At 42.5% G+C, this 16,845-nt stretch overlaps 1 protein-coding gene across 7 annotated transcripts in view; it reads right to left on the reverse strand.

Annotated features, from left to right (window-relative positions):
* The window catches only part of DHX32 (DEAH-box helicase 32 (putative)), a 93,539-nt gene that overhangs the window by 40,224 nt on the left and 36,470 nt on the right, over positions 1–16,845 (reverse strand). For 6 of the 7 annotated variants that reach the window (XM_056532988.1, XM_056532986.1, XM_056532992.1 and 3 more), the window contains 2 exons: positions 14,634–14,827; positions 1,465–1,837 (listed from right to left, as the gene is read on the reverse strand). In XM_056532988.1, the coding sequence (XP_056388963.1) occupies positions 1,465–1,837; positions 14,634–14,827 (567 nt within the window). The remainder of the gene's footprint in view (positions 1–1,464; positions 1,838–14,633; positions 14,828–16,845) is intronic. The other variant, XM_056532993.1, reaches the window with a different exon arrangement.

Below are 16,845 nucleotides of genomic sequence, written 5' to 3' on the forward strand. Positions count from 1 at the left end.
AAACATTACTGTCTGGCTTTACTTAATCTATTGTGGAAGAATGAATGCAAATCTCTATGGTTGAAGAATAATCTTCCTAGAAGACTGGAGACTGTTATAGCAGTAAAGTGAGGATACAAGTCCATGTGAACGCTCATGGTTAAAACAAAAAAACATAAATAAGTGCATATGAATGTTATGTGTTCATTTTTTACAGTGTACTGTAGATATCTTGGGGCCTACAGACTTTTTATTTTTAAACTCTCCTTCCAAGAGTTATAATCTTTTTTTCCCCAGTGGGAAAAACGCATAATTTGTAATGAGCCCTTTATTTTTTGAATACATTATATGGTAAAATGATTTGTGGGGTTGAACGAGGAACATTGCAATTCTACCCATTCATTTCGAGGAGATAAAAAATAATTACATGTTCACTTTATTCTTCGGGTCAGTACAAATACAGTGATACTAAGTCTATATAGTTTTTAGCGTTTTACTTTAAAAAAAATTTAACTTGAAATAATTTTTTTTTTATTTTGTGAATTACGGAGAAGGCCTCCCTTCTAACCTCCTAGATGCTACCGTCACGATTAACCACTGCATCAAGGGGGTTAAATAGCCACAATCAGTTACCTAAATTTGGTATGTTGGATGTCAGCACCCACCATGTATGGACTCCTAACAATCCCATAATGTAGCAGTACCTCATGAGTTGTTAAGGGCATAAAACGTTTTTCTCATTACATAGAAGCCCAGCCACTGAGCTTCTACAATCGTTGCAGATTCAGATTCTCAGCCCCCCCTTCCTGAGATAATTAAATTATTTTTATTTATTGTGTGTGTTTATTTTATTTTTTACTTTATTGTCCTTCTAGGGGACTAAACTGCACCTCCTGATCACATATATAATACACTGCAGTATAGATTTGTGTTGCCGTATAATTATGCCTGTCAGTGTTACCGACAGGAATAACTGATCAGACTCTGCCATAGGCCAGGCCTGATCAGCTTCCATAGTCAGCAAGCAGAGGCTGGCAACTTGGTGCCTGGGATTTGTTGAGTCCAGGGCTAGTAGAAGGGTTACCCAAATGGATGACCCACATCTGTTATGTCCATATGCCATAAGAAAACAAATGAAAAACAGAGCTCTTTATGAGACATTCCCATTAGGTGCTTAGCACCGGAAGTTCAGTACCGGGGCCCAATGGGTCCAAACCTACATAGCTTGTTTTGAGAGTCATGTAAAACAAAAAACTTACAAGGACAAAAGGTTACATGCAATACATTGCCCGAGCTTTCCCCACACCCCAATGAATAATTTGGTCTTCCAGAAAGTGGCAGCAAAAATGTAGGAAACCTTAGAGACAGTGCCAAGTTCCATCATCACACAAGGTCATTTTTTTCCTTTCTATAAAGTTTACATAAAAATCTGAGCCAAATGATCAACGCATAGAAATAGACCAGAACCCACCCACACCCACTTACTTGCTCACAAGCCAGAAAGACAACAATGTCCCCTTTCTCTTGAGTGTGGTGGATTTCAAACAGAAGCCTTAAAGCCGCATGGAAATAGTCCCTTTGAACTGCAGAGGTGTAAACTACTTCTGCTGAATATGCGCTTTCCACCTCAACCAGAGGAACGTTTCCATAGTAAGAAACTATTCTGCTGGACAGTTCGGGAGGGGAGATTATGACAACCTTCAGTTCTGGTCTAGCTAAAAGGATATCCTTAAGGAAAGCGAGGAGGACATCGGTAGACACGGAGTGCTCGTAAACATCGTCGATGACAATAACTCCATAGCTGGACAGGAGGGGATCGGACATCATCTCACGCAATAACATCTCATCTGTACAATACCTGCAATATAAAACAGTAGGATTTATAAGCAATTGTGTATACGTACATATCTATCATGGCCAAGGCACAAAATTCTACAAATAATAGAGGCAGAACAAGGTTTTTGGCAAAGCAATTGTCATTTTAGAGAAGTGATTTTCTCTATTTGCTGCAACTCTTCATCTTATAAGGGTTCTCCAGGAATACCCATTCATTTCCTATCCCTAAAATAGGCCATCAATATGTGATTGGTGAGGTTTCGATCTGGTTCTTGGATAGGACTCCCCTAAATAAACTGGCACAGATGTATGTAGGGATGTGCCACACATTTGCTGGTGCTAAAAGGTATGGTCTCATGTGGGCCACCTACCATCGACACCGTTGCCAACATGAAAAGTGCATGTTTTTTTTTTTTAGTTAAAGGGGTACTCCACTGGCCAGTGTTCGGAACTAAATGTTCCGAATGCTTTTATTTGCCCTGTGGAATTCGGCCACACCCCTGGTGATGTCATGGCCATGCCCCCTCATTCCAAGTCTATGGGATGGGGCGTGACAGCAGTCACGCCCCCCTTCCATTGACTTGCATTGAGGGGCGCTGTCATGACATCACCAGGGGTGTTGCCGACCCCGCAGCGCAAAAACAGTGTTCGGAACATTTCGTTCCAAACGCTGGCCAGTGGAGTACCCATTTAATGGCCCTGTGATTTCACAATTAAGCAGCAGTCTTATTAAGCAAAACCACATGGCAATAAGGGTACGTTCACACGTACAGGATCTGCTACATATACTGAAGTTAAATGGGCAGCAAAATCAGCAGTAGAAAATATGCAGCAAAATACACAGCAGATCATGTATGTGTGAACGTACCCCAACACAGATTTGTAATCTATACAAAAAAAAAAAAACTCCTACCACATCTAAGAATGTTTTTCAGTTACAGGCAGCATCACGCTATGATGGGGATGGGACTATACACTGCTCAAAAAAAAAAAAAAAAAAAAAAAAGGGGAACACTTAAACACCACAATGTAACTCCAAGTCAATGACACTTCTGTGAAATCACACTGTCCACTCAGGAAGCAACACTGATTGACAATCAATTTCACCTGCTGTGGTGCAAATGGAACAGACAACAGGTGGAAATTATAGGCAATTAGCAAGACACCCCAATAAAGGAGTGGTTCTGTCGGTGGTGACCACAGACCACTTCTCAGTTTCTATGCTTCCTGGCTGATGTTTTGGTCAATTTTGAATGCTGGTGGTGCTTTCACTCTAGTGGTAGCATGAGAGAGTCTACAACCCACACAAGTGGCTCAGGTAATGTAGCTCATCCAGGATGGCACATCAATGTGAGCTGTGGCAAGGAGATTTGCTGTGTCTAACAGCATAGTGTCCAGAGCATGGAGGCACTACCAGGAGACAGGCCAGTACATCAGGCAATGTGGAGGAGGCCGTAGGAGGGCAACAACCCAGCAGAAGGACCGCTACCTCCACCTTTGTGCAAGGAGGAGCAGGGGGAGCACTGCCAGAGCCCTGCAAAATGGCCTCCAGCAGGCCAAAAATGTGCATGTGTCCACTCAAACGGTCAGAAACAGACTCCATGAGGGTGGTATGAGGGCCAGACATCCACAGGTGGGGGTTGTGCTTACAGCCCAACACCGTGCAGGAAGTTTGGCATTTGCCAGAGAACACCAAGATTGGCAAATTCGCCACTGGCACCCTGTGCTCTTCACTAGAGATGAGCGAACTTACAGTAAATTCGATTTGTCACGAACTTCTCGGCTCGGCAGTTGATGCCTTTTCCTACATAAATTAGTTCAGCTTTCCGGTGGGCTGGAAAAGGTGGATACAGTCCTGGGAGACTCTTTCCTAGGAATGTATCCACCATTTCCAGCCCACCGGAGCACCTGAAGGCTGAACTTATTTACGCAGGAAAAGACATCAACTGCCGAGCCGAGAAGTTCGTGACGAATCAAATTTACTGTAAGTTTGCTCATCTCTACTCTTCACAGATGGAAGCAGGTTCACACTGAGCACATGACAGTCTGGAGATGCCGTGGAGAACGTTCTGCTACCTGCAACATCCTCCAGCATGAGCAGTTCGGCTGTGGGTCAGTAATGGTGTAAAGTGGCATTTCTTTGGGGGGCCGCAAAGCCCTCCATGTGCTTGCCAGAGGTAGCCTGACTGCCAATAGGTACCAAGATGAGATCCTCAGACCCCTTGTGAGACCATATGCTGGTGCGGTTGGCCCTGGGTTCCTCCTAATACAAGACAATGCTAGACCTCATCTGGCTGGAGTGTGTCAGCAGTTCCTGCAAGAGGAAGGCATTGATGCTAAGGACTGGACATTTATCAAAACCTGTGCAAAGGAAAAGTTGTCCAGTTGCCCATAACAACCAATCAGATCACTGCTTTCATTTTGCAGAGGCCTTGTTAAAAATGAAAGAAGCGAGCTGATTGGTTGCTATGGATAACTGGGCGACTTTTCCTCTGCACAGGTTTTGATAAATCTCCCCTTATGAGACTACCGAACAAAGCCAGGCACTGTGCTTGACAATCTCCAACATTCCCCTAGAGTTTGAATAGAAACATACCTGACTGACACTCCATTCAAACAGGGATAATCAGGATCACCTTGTTTATGAAGGTTGGGAATCCCAGCATTGGAACCGCCATCAACCATTGGTCACAATTAATCGTGTTGATCGGTGATGAGATTTAATCATGGAATAACTTCTTTACTGCAATAGATCCCTAAAGGACCAGGAAAAGACAACCCCATTTGGAAGCAATCACTTGGTGGCTATGGTCTATTTCTTATGGGTTAATTATTCTCTAACCCGCTAGACCATATTGATGATCTGTCCTGTGCCGACTGACCGTGCACGGCTACAATGCTACATTTTAATTACCGCATTTCTTCATCATAACGGATCTGAATCCAAACTGAATTTAGACAAATGAGGCTTCGCACTTTGTACCGTGACAGCCAGATCTAATATAATTCTGTTCCCGTGGCAATTTCCCTTCCCTGAAATGTTAAAGAACTCATTATCTAAACTTATTTGTCTTTAAAAAGGTTGCACAATTTTACAACGTCTTGTCACTGAAAGCAGCTGACAAAATGAAACGCAACCCCGTGTCACCACCGTCGTCGCGCCCCTCGCCTCTTTCTCCACCATGACATTTACAAAAAGCTAACCATAGAGACATATTGGAAAAAAATACAAGACAGGGCAACACAATTATGTCAATACAGATAAAATAACAAGCTCATCTTCTATGGAAACCCTACACTTAGCGAAACATACTGGAGGAATTACTGGTAATAGAAGCCTCAATGGTCTGCGGTTCAGTAAACTGCTATATGGAGACAAATGTACATTCATCCTTTTATTTATAAAGAGGCACAAAATAGAAGGTAATACAACATGTAGGAGCTTGTAGGTAATACAACATGACGTTCTTCATGCAACAAAGCATGTAAACCCATGATGAATCCATTCCCAATCATTCTATACTGGTGCCAATGTACCTCCCAGGCCTCCACTGCCTAAAAAATACCCTTCCAGCCACACAAATGACCCTATACATTTCTTTTTTGTCGTCATGTTCCCAGTCACTGTGCTGGAACAAGCCCATAGAATCCTAAAAAAGACTCCAGTAGCCTGGAATCCAGTTTGCAGAGCATTGCCCAATGTGTCCTATGCAGGTTGGGGGCAGAATAGGTCATAATCTTTACCAAGGAAAGGGTGGAAAATTCCAATGTAAAAAGCCCCACAGCTATAACGCTATTTTACGAGTGAACATTCCGCAAACTTGCGTGTTCTGCCAGTGCTAGGACAGCTCGGAAATTCTCAGTCTTCATAGACGGCAATGTATTTTCGAGCGAAATCCGCAGAAACAAGAACCATATTCACCATAGTTTCTGCAGTCTCCGAAATTCTGCCATGTGCATGGTGCAGCAGAATCCCATTTGGGGTAGGCTCACACATAATGGATCCGCAGCGTATTTTACACTGCAGATCCGCCAGTGACCCCATTTTCTGTCTCTAGCTGTTGCCACCTGCGCATGTTCATTGTACTCAGACACTGCGGCTGCACTGCGATGTCCGAGTGGACTCAGACTCGCAGGCCCCCTGTGTGGCTGCCCGGAGCGGTGCCTTGCCGCTGCGAGCAGGCCAGGGGCAGGGCGAGGCAGGGGGACAGGGGGTAGCAAGAGCTGGAGGCACAAAATTTGTCAGGTCACCAGAAGATCTGCAGTGTAAAATATATTGCAGATCCGTTACGTGTGACCCAACCCTTAAATCAATGTAACTCTGCTGCTACGAAATTTCCAAGCAGAATATTTCCACCTGAAAATTCTGCGTGTGAACATAGCCTAAAGGGGTTTTCCTATCCTATATAGTGAGGTCATATTACTATGATATAGCATCAATTTCTGATCAGTGGGGGTCCAACCTCCATGGCTTCACATTCTTGAGACATTACATTAAAACCTATAAGCAGGATACAGGAAAAGTGTCTGATCGCAGGGAGTAGGACTCTTGATTTCCAGAACGGGGCTTCGTCTTACTCTGTGCATGGAGCTGTGTGTCTGTGTTTATGGGAGCACTGGAGATAGACAATTACAGTGCTCGTGTATCTCTGGTCCTCCCATAGAAAATGCATGGTGCGCATGGTGCTCCATGCACAGGGCAAGACAAGGGCCCGTTCTAAGGATCTTGGGTTAGACCCCTGAGATCAGTCATGTATCCCATAGCCTGAGGATAAGTCATAAAGTAGTGGAAAGAATTGGGGTGGGGCGGGCATAGATCGGACCATGTGAAACACGTTTTTAAGTAATAGAGTACCCCTTTAAAAAGTTATCCAGGATTAGGAATTACATAAAAAAAAAATTTAAAAAAAAAACAGTACCACCCTTGTCCTCAGTTTATGTGTGGTATTGCAGCTCAGTTTTATACAACTAGATAGTTTGTGAGTGGTATTACAACTCGGCTCCGAGGACAGGGGTGGCGCTGTTTTTTGAACATAAAGTAGTGCAAAGAAAGAGAGTCCGAAGTGTGAAGGGGATGAAGCTTTAAATCAGGGCCTTATTCCCTTTATTATCTGGAGATAATAAAGAGAGAGAGATTAAAAAAAAAAAAAAAAAAATATGTATTAATAATAATAATAATAATAATAATAATAATAATAATATTATATCTGTAATAGTAATGATAACAATAACAACAACGTATAAATGTGGGTGTACAATATATATATATATGTATATACACACACACGAAAAGCAAAATTTAAAATATTCCCACTTTCTTTCTATATGTAGAGCACCGAATTGCTGCCATATATTGTCACAACCCAACCTATAACCTTATTCGGTGACTTTGATAAATTAATAAAATGTTATGTGAATGTGTGCAGCCAATGCCAGCTTAAATGTCACCATTTATCTTTGCTCAGCACATGAGGCATAATAATGAGCTCTGCAAGACAGAAATATGACAGACCAAGTCACTAGTAGCAGAGACTAAAACTGGAGCATTTTAAAATTGACAGAAATAAGTTCAAATTTGATCTAATTTTTTTGCACCAATTTAATTTTTTTTATATACATTTGTTTCCTTAAGCAACATTTTACATAAAAATATAAAAACAAATGTCCTGCTGTGTTGCTGCTGCTCAGAGAGAGATAAGAAAAAGCCATCAGATGGGCTTTCTGCTTCCTCCTCCTTTCTATCATTGTTAGAGTGTGGAGAGTTGGGAGAGCATACATAGAGGGCAGCTCACACAGGCTGTAGATAGGGTGCAAAGCAGATACAAGGCAGAGCATAAGTGTAGAGAGAAGGCAGAGAACTTACAGCAAACTGTAAACTCCTTACCATGGAGACCTCTCACATCTAACATGCATTATTGGGAGCAGGGCCATCTTTAACGCGGGGCAAAAGGGGCAGCTGCACTGGGCCCTGTCATTCCTGGGCGACCAAAGCAGCTAGCCCTTTAGCCCCACGTTAAAGCAGCTAGCCACCGGTGCAGGCAGGGCCGGCCTCAGAAGCGGCTCTAAAATAAGGCCACCGCCTAAGGCCACGAGGAGTCGCTCAGGGCCCTCTCTGGCCGACAGCCGGGATTTAAGTTTAACAAAGCGGTTCCAATCCTGTCTGCAGGCCCCAGCGCTGCGCACGACCAGCCCCTGCTGCCCTTCTGCCACTTTAAGAGAAAGGGCTGCTGGAGCTGGTCGCGTGCCAAAGACACCGCCCCTGATTAGGCTGCTTTCACACTATAAAATTCATCTGTGCACTATTTCTCCCGTTACTATCTTCTGTCACAAAATAACGTCCGTTATTTATAACGGACTATAACGGATTAAAACGGATAATGTAAAAATCCCATAGACTATAATGGGATTTTCTAACGGACGTATGGGATTTTGTAACGGACGTTTAATGGATGATTTTCAGTTTGTTTTTTTTATAACAGAACATCAAACGAATCTTTAAAACGGAACTTTAAAAAAGGAGCTCCACTGTAGCGGCACCGGTGTGAGGTGGATTTTTCAAACCAATCCACCTCTCACTGCCATCAGTATAAAAAGCAGATCAGGAGGAGGTCTGGCCGTCTTGAAGTCTCATTGGCTGGGCCTGGCAGCACGCATGAAGAGATGTCTGTGCCGTGTCCTCTGACCTGTCTGGCCTATTCTGTATACATAGTAGTATATGCCGTATGGGCCAGCCAGAGGACACAGCACAGACATTGGTATACAGGGACATAATACTGCTAAGCCAGTGTTTCCCAACCAAGGGGCCTCCAGCTGTTGCAAAACTATGGACATGCATAATAATTATATATATTTATGTGTATATACACACACACACACATATATGGCAGTATTATGTGTATAATTATATATATATATATATATATATATATATATATATATATATATATATATATACACTGTTTTGACTTCAATGTATATTAGCCCTGTTCTGTGACATCAATATGTATAGTAACCCTGTACTGTAATATCACAGGGTTACAGTGACTTACATAGAGGGTTAACCCCTTCCAGCAAATGGATGTATATTTATGTCCACTACAGGCTCCCGCTGTATGATGTGCGCTCAACAGCATACATCATACTCGGTAGCATCCTGTTCGGCTGAGAGGAGTGCGGGAGGTTTCTTACCCTCCTCCCTGCCTGCCGTCCGATCGGTGCTCCAAACAGTCAGCCATGCCAGCCTAAGGCAATAGGGCACCGATAACACTGATCAATGTTCTCCTATGAAAAAGCATTGATCAGTGTATGCAATCTAAATATTGCATGTAATAGTCTCCTTTGGGGGCTAATAAAAAGTAATACATGTGATTTAACCCCTTCCCTAATAAAAAGTTTGAATCACCCCCCCTTTTCAAATTTTTCAAATGAAATCATGAAAAAAAAACAAACAAAAAAAAAAAAACGCTACAGATCATGGCGCACAAAATGAGCCCTCATACATCCCTGTATGCAGAAAAATAAAAAAAAATTATAGGGGTACGGAGTGGACACTTAAGCATAATTTTTGTACAAAAAGTTAGAATTTTTTAAAAGTAGTAAAACTTAAATAACCTATATTAATTGGGTAACATTTTAACAGGATGGACCTACAGAATAAAGCTAAGGTGTCACTTATACAGAAGAGTTCACTGCATAGAAACATTTAGTTTTGTTTTTTTTTTCAATTTTGCCCTACAAATTATTTTGTTTGTTTCACTGTAAATTTGGAGGTAAAATTAGTGATGTCATTAAAAAGTACAATTGATGACGCAAAAAGCAAGTCTTCATATGGGTTGGTAGATGGAACAATAAAATAATTATGTCTATTAGAAAGCAAGAGGAAAAAAAAATAAACCTAAAAAAAAATATATAAAAAAAATAAATAAACACAAGCTCAGTCCTGAAAGGGTTAATATGCAAAGTGACGTCACAGTACAGGGATAATATGCCTAGTCTTATCTTAGTACAGGGATAATATGCACAGTGATGTCACAGTACAGGGATAATACACACAGTGATGTCACAGTACAGGGATAATACACACAGTGATGTCACAGTACAGGGATAATACACACAGTGATGTCACAGTACAGGGATAATACACACAGTGATGTCACAGTACAGAGATAATACACACAGTGATGTCACAGTACAGGGGTAATACACACAGTGATGTCACAGTACAGGGGTAATACACACAGTGATGTCACAGTACAGGGGTAATACACACAGTGAGGTCACAGTACAGGGATAATACACACAATGATGTCACAGTACAGGGATAATACACACAATGATGTCACAGTACAGGGATAATACACACAATGATGTCACAGTACAGAGATAATACACACAGTGATGTCACAGTACAGGGGTAATATACACAGTGATGTCACAGTACAGGGATAATACACACAATGATGTCACAGTACAGGGATAATACACAAAGTGATGTCACAGTATAGGGGTAATATACACAGTGATGTCACAGTACAGGGATAATACACACAGTGATGTCACAGTACAGAGATAATACACAAAGTGATGTCACAGTACAGGGATAATACACACAGTGATGTCACAGTACAGGGATAATACACACAGTGATGTCACAGTACAGGGATAATACACACTGATGTCACAGTACAGGGATAATACACACAGTGATGTCACAGTACAGGGATAATACACACTGATGTCACAGTACAGGGATAATACACACAATGATGTCACAGTACAGGGATAATATACACAGTGATGTCACAGTACAGGGATAATATACAGTGGTCCCTCAACATACGATGGTAATTCGTTCCAAACAAGCCATCGTTTGTCAAATCCATCGTATGTTGAGGGATTCGTGCAATGTAAAGTATAGGAAGCTGTACTCACCTGTCCCCGCAGCTCGAGATGGTGTCCCCGCCACTCCCGATGGTGACCCCGGCCTCCGCTGGGCTCTCCGCTGTCTTCTCCAGTCCTCTGCTGTCTTCTCCGGTCCTCTGCCTTACTGGGCCTGCGTAGCGACGTCATTACGCCGCTGCGTACGCCATTCCTATTGGATGACGTGCGCAGCAGCGTATAGACGTCATCGGAGAGGGCCGAGAAGACACCGGAAGACCAGCGCTGGACCCGGAGGGCATCCCGGAGCATCGTGGAGGGGTTAGTAATACTTACCGCACCACACGGGGAACATTAAGCTGCTATCCGGCAGCAGCTTAAGCATTTGGCGGATAGCACTTAATGCAATGGCCCCGACATAAAAAAGCATCGTATGTCGATTTTATCATATGTCGGGGCCATCGTAGGTCGGGGGGGGGTCACTGTACACAGTAATGTCACAGTACAGGGATAATACACACAGTGATGTCACAGTACAGGGATAATATATACAGTGATGTCACAGTACAGGGATAATACATACAGTGATGTCACAGTACAGGGATAATACACACATTACTGCTGTTTATCCATTTCTCTTGTCATTTGTACATATCTCATGTTTCTCATGTACTTGCACTATACATTCTTGGCCTTATACACCCACTTTATAGCCAGTGGGGTAATCTATTGTATTATTTGGTATATAACCTTTGTACTACATACCCATAGGGTTTATGAATTGATGCACTTAGTTATATCATGTAAATAGCTTTTAAAACGGTTAAAGGGAAAAAGCTAGGCATTATTACTGTGTTATGCGCAAGATTAGACATCATTTTTGTATTTGGCCTAACTGGCCTAAGGTGTGGGGGGTCACTTTTTTGTAGGTTAAATACTTTAAATGCAGCATAAGGCCATCTGTTCTGTGTTAAAGAACATGTTACTGTACATCACGATGTGCGGAGCTCTCTCTGTCTTCTATAGGGCTCTGCTGCTCCTCACTCTGGTCTATTAATAATAAACCTGAATGAGGAGCAGTAGAGCTATGTAGAGAACATAATAGAATATTATCTCTGATGGAATTTATTCACAGCTTTTGTGCTTCGCCTCCTGCAACAACCGCCTGCAGTCATACACAGAGAGATCAGAGACAGGGTGCAGCTGCAGAGTCAGACATATAGACGTATCATTCATGACAGTGTAACCTGTTCAATGTGAAGTGATAGTTTTACAGTGTTCTGTTCATATTTGTTGCCACAATGCTCTGTCTGCTCTGTGTAAATGAGTTGTTACTGTACAACGCAATGTGCGGAGCTCTGGCTGTCCTCCATACGGCTCTGCTGCTCCTCATTCTGGTCTATTAATAATAAACCTGGGTGAAGAGTAGCTGAGCACATAATAGAATACTATCTCTGAGGGATTTTTCCTTAAAACAATCAAGGAAATGCATTTCACATTTAGACAGCTCTAATGATACTATACCAGGTGTTTTTTTATAGTTCATTTTTATTATCGCTTGCATATCTTGTGTTTGTGTGGGCCTCATTTTCGAGTTTCGCCTAAGGCCTCACAAGTGTAGAGCCGCCTCTGGCCAGCACTGCCGCTGCGGCTCACTGTTCTAAAGCGGCACCGCGACCATTAAAACAGTGAGCCTGCGTCCGGGACTAACGGGGGGATGCGCAAGTGACATCACACGTCAGTCCTGTCCGCCGCGGGTAAGAAAAAAAACACAGATGACCAGGTGAGTGTGTCTGTAGTGCGTGTGTGTGTGTGTGTGTGTCTGTAGTGTGTGTGTGTGTGTGTGTGTGTGTGTGTGTGTGTGTGTCTCTGTCTGCCTGTAAGTGTCTGTCTGCAAGTGGGTGTACTTCCAAAATAATTGCTTGCCCAGGGTCCAATCAAAATTAAAGACGGCCCTGATTGGGAGGACACATCCACATGAGAAGAATGTGAATCTAGGAGAAGGCTGCAAAGTGTATCTTAGACGGCCTAAAAATTAATGAAGGGATGAAGATTGCAACCAACACCCCCGAGGAAGTTGCTTTGCGACGGAACGCGTGGGGTTTATTGACCCCTTCCTCTGTTACAGCATCTGTGTCGTTGGCCTGTGTGGAGTGTATCCGACCTATGGTATTGTATGTTGGCATAAGTGTAGTATCCTAGGTTATTATTGTATCATAGAAAGGATTATATAGAATATTGTCATACTACATTGTGGTGCTCACTTTGCCTTTGTATTGTATTATCTGGTACAGCCACATAGAGCTGACACCAATATATTCCTGTATTTTCAGTAGGACGAGGTCAGTTATCCAGAGCAGGGGGGTCATAGCCCTGCTCTGAGGCTGTGTTGTGGCTCTTTAGGGAGCATTTTTAAATGGTTTTAATAATTTTGTAACTTTATCTGTTGTTTTGTACATCAATAATGATATTGTAGACAATTTAGTGGTGTGCATTCTGTTTTCAGCTGTTTCTTGGTAGTATTATGTGTTGCACCCACCTATATATATTATATTGTAGTGAGCCCCCCCCATACTGTTTTTGTTGTTGGAATGAAGATTGCAGACTCTAAGTGCAACATTTTTCAACTCAAGGTAGCCACTACCTAATAATATTGATTTCTATTTTAAAAGGTGTCCATAACCTTTAAGGGGGTTTCCAGGATTTTATTGATGGGCTATACTTAGGGTAGGCCATTAATATCTGATAAGTGGGGGTCCGACTCCTGGCACTCCCCACGATGAGCTGATTGAAGTTGCTGCTGTGTTTGTGCAGCCTTTCTACAAGACATACTGCCATACACTGTGTTGTGGCTGCACTTGGTATTGCAGCACATCCCTTTGACATCCATGGCACAAGCTGCAATACCAGGTACAGCTGCTACCAAATATACAGCCCTGTGCATGATAAGCAATGAAGGTCACAGCGCTCACACAGGGGACAAATTTGGAACTGCGTCGAGTTGCCCATTCATTACGGTTACCAATCTTACAGACATTGTACGGGCCTCACAACCTGTTCAAGCTTGAAGTGTACCTAAATGTTCATAGAGACATGTCAGACATGATTGGATCGGTGGGGGTCCGGCTGCTGAGAGCCCCACTAATATCTAAAAAGGAAGGAACCCAAGCGCTCCCCCAAGTGCTGTCTCTCTTCACTTTGTACACTCGTCTCTCTGAAGAATGCCAGAGTACAAAACACAGTGAAAGTTTTATAAACTTTCAAAAAGTCCATACACATCACACACTCAGATTTCTGAAGAAAGCAAATGCGAAGGGACACTACATTTGTTTTGATCCCCCCATTGATCACAACTTCCGACAGTTGTCCGACTACTGGGACCCCAGCAATCACCTGTAATCTAAACCAAGTAGCAAGTGTTCCATTTCCCTGCAGCACTCCTACAGGTGAAATAAAGCATTACACAATGGCTATGGAAAGCAACAGGTTCAGGATGTGTAGGGTCCTCCACAATAAGAGATGCTCTTTACTGGGTACTCTCTGCTCTAGATAAATCGATGAGGTTCACAAATGGGGTACCCCTTCTAATAACAAAAATAGACAAAACCTATTAAAAACGCTTCTATGGAAAGCAGTCCGACAAAATTTAATTTGGCTACATGTAAAATCTAGAGGCTGCTTTTTCTCTACCAAAAGAGAAAAAACAATAAAACTGGACAGAAAGATTACATATTGTTGTTAATCTGCGGAGAGGTTTTAACCACATCCTCCACAATTTCACGGCTTGGACACATTTTTTCTCAGTTCCTTTGTCACCGACTCCTGGCGCTGCATCTAAATGACCTGCTGGACAAAGGCCGAGAGGAAAATAGCTGCGCGGCCAGAGTCTGAAATGAAAGCTGCGGGATATCTGAAGGATTAACTGGGAGCTGGGCACAAACCTTAGAATGGTGTCACTGGTACAACAGTTCTCAAAAGGCACAATATAGCCGACTTCATGTCCAATGTTAACATCCAGCTCATCCGCTACCCTCATGGCCAGCCACACAGCGGTCTGTCTCTGCACCTGAGTGCACACCACGGACCCGTGCCGATTGTTCACCGACAAGCAGAACTCTGCGCACCACTGAGGGATCTGAAAAGAAAAGACTTATGTGTTAAATCACTGTACATCTTAGGATGGGACTATAGGCACAGGATAAACTTAGATTGGCTCCACCCCACTCTCAGGATAGCCTCAATAATTCAATGCATATTAATGGAGTACTCTGGCGAAAATTAACTTATCCCCTATCCACAGGATAGGAGATAAGTAGCTGATCCCAGCGGTCGGACCTCCCCGCGATCTCCAGGACGTGACCCCGGCATTCTCAGTAAGGAGAGCATGTTGTCAACCGGTAGACTGCACGCACTCCATAAAATTCTATGGGAGTGCCGATGATGTCCAGGAGCTGAACTCTTTTCGGCGCTCCCATAGAAATTAATGGAGCGCATACCGGCTGCAGCACGTGCTCCTCATCGAGCACTGGGAATCATCCTGATAATCGTGGGGGGCGCTAGTGGTGGGACCCTCTGCAATAAGCTACTTATCTCCTTTCTTGTGGATAGGGGATAAGTTCATTTTTGCTGGATAAATGACATCATTCTGATTGTGTGCAGCCACCACTAGGGGGAGCTAAATGCACAAATGCAGATCGCTCCCCACGAGGCAGTGGGAGGTAATTGCATTTGAACAAGCAGAGGAAGAAGTACAGCCTTGGACCCTCTCCAATCACAGACTACGGTTTTGTCAGGGAAATGTTGCCATTTTCAGGTAATCCAACAATACACTTTTTTTTTTTCTTTTATTATCATGAAATTATTTTAATTTTATTTATATAATAAAAAGAGGGGAAAAAAAAAATGTATAACACACACACACACACACACTATATATATTATATATATATATATATATATATATATATATATATATATATATATATATATATATATTAATATATATATATATATATATATATATATATATATATATATATATATATTATAGCCTAACTTGAATCTCCGTTACACCTGAAGAGGTGTCCTCTCCCTGAGGAAGGATATAGATATAAATTATATAGATATAGATAATATAGATATAGATAATATAGATGATATAGATGATAGATATAGATATATCTTTATCTCTTTTTTTTTTTTGGGTCAAACTGTGGACCTCCAGCTGTTGCACAACAACAACTCCCAGCATGCCTGGACAGCCAATGGCTGTCCGGGCATGCTGGGAGTTGTAGTTTTGCAATTTCTGGAGCTCAGCAGTTTGAAGACCACTGCCTCAGAGGATTGAATAGGAGACCGCTGCTGAATGTACAGCAGTATATTGTAATTTTACTGGTCTTCTATTATACCCTAAATCTGTCAGGCTGTAATAGAAGGAGGCCTATTGTTTATATCAAGTTTTTTTTCTCTTCATTTAACCATAAATCATTTTATTTTTTTTTTAATTTTCCATTTAACTATCAAAATTTTAAATAATTCTGAAATGTTGTGATTTCCATTCTTGCAACTAGTACGGTGACAATTTTAGGACATCCTCAGTAACCAGGCTAAACACTGTCCCGCCTCCTTCCTCACACCAATCTCTGTCAATCAGCCACAACTCCCTCCTCCATCATCCAAAACGCTGTCATCCCTCAGAGGAAACGTGCTGCCGTATAGCAGAGCCGACACTGCACAGCATATAAAGCAGAAATGAAACTGTGAAACATGTACTACAGACACTACATGTTGTACAGAGTCTGTATAGTAGAAGACCGACACTGAATAGCATGCATAGCACAACCCGTATAGCAGAGCAGACACTGAAAAACATGTCTAGCAGAGCCCATATAGCAGAGCAAACTGCACAACATGTACCACAGAGCCTGTATAGCAGAGCCAACACTACACAGCATGTATAACAAACAGACCCCATATAGCAGAGCTTTGTAGTACATGCTGTACAGTGTCAGCTCTGCTATACGGAAGGAAGTTTTTCATCTGAGGGATGACAGAGTTTCGGATGATGGAGGAGGGAGTTGTAGCTGATGACTGATAGAGATTGGTCTGAAAGAGGACGCGGGACAGTGTTTAGCCTAACAGGGGACGGAGTTG

This window comes from Hyla sarda, chromosome 7 (assembly GCF_029499605.1).
Source record: "Hyla sarda isolate aHylSar1 chromosome 7, aHylSar1.hap1, whole genome shotgun sequence".
Lineage (NCBI taxonomy): Eukaryota > Metazoa > Chordata > Amphibia > Anura > Hylidae > Hyla > Hyla sarda.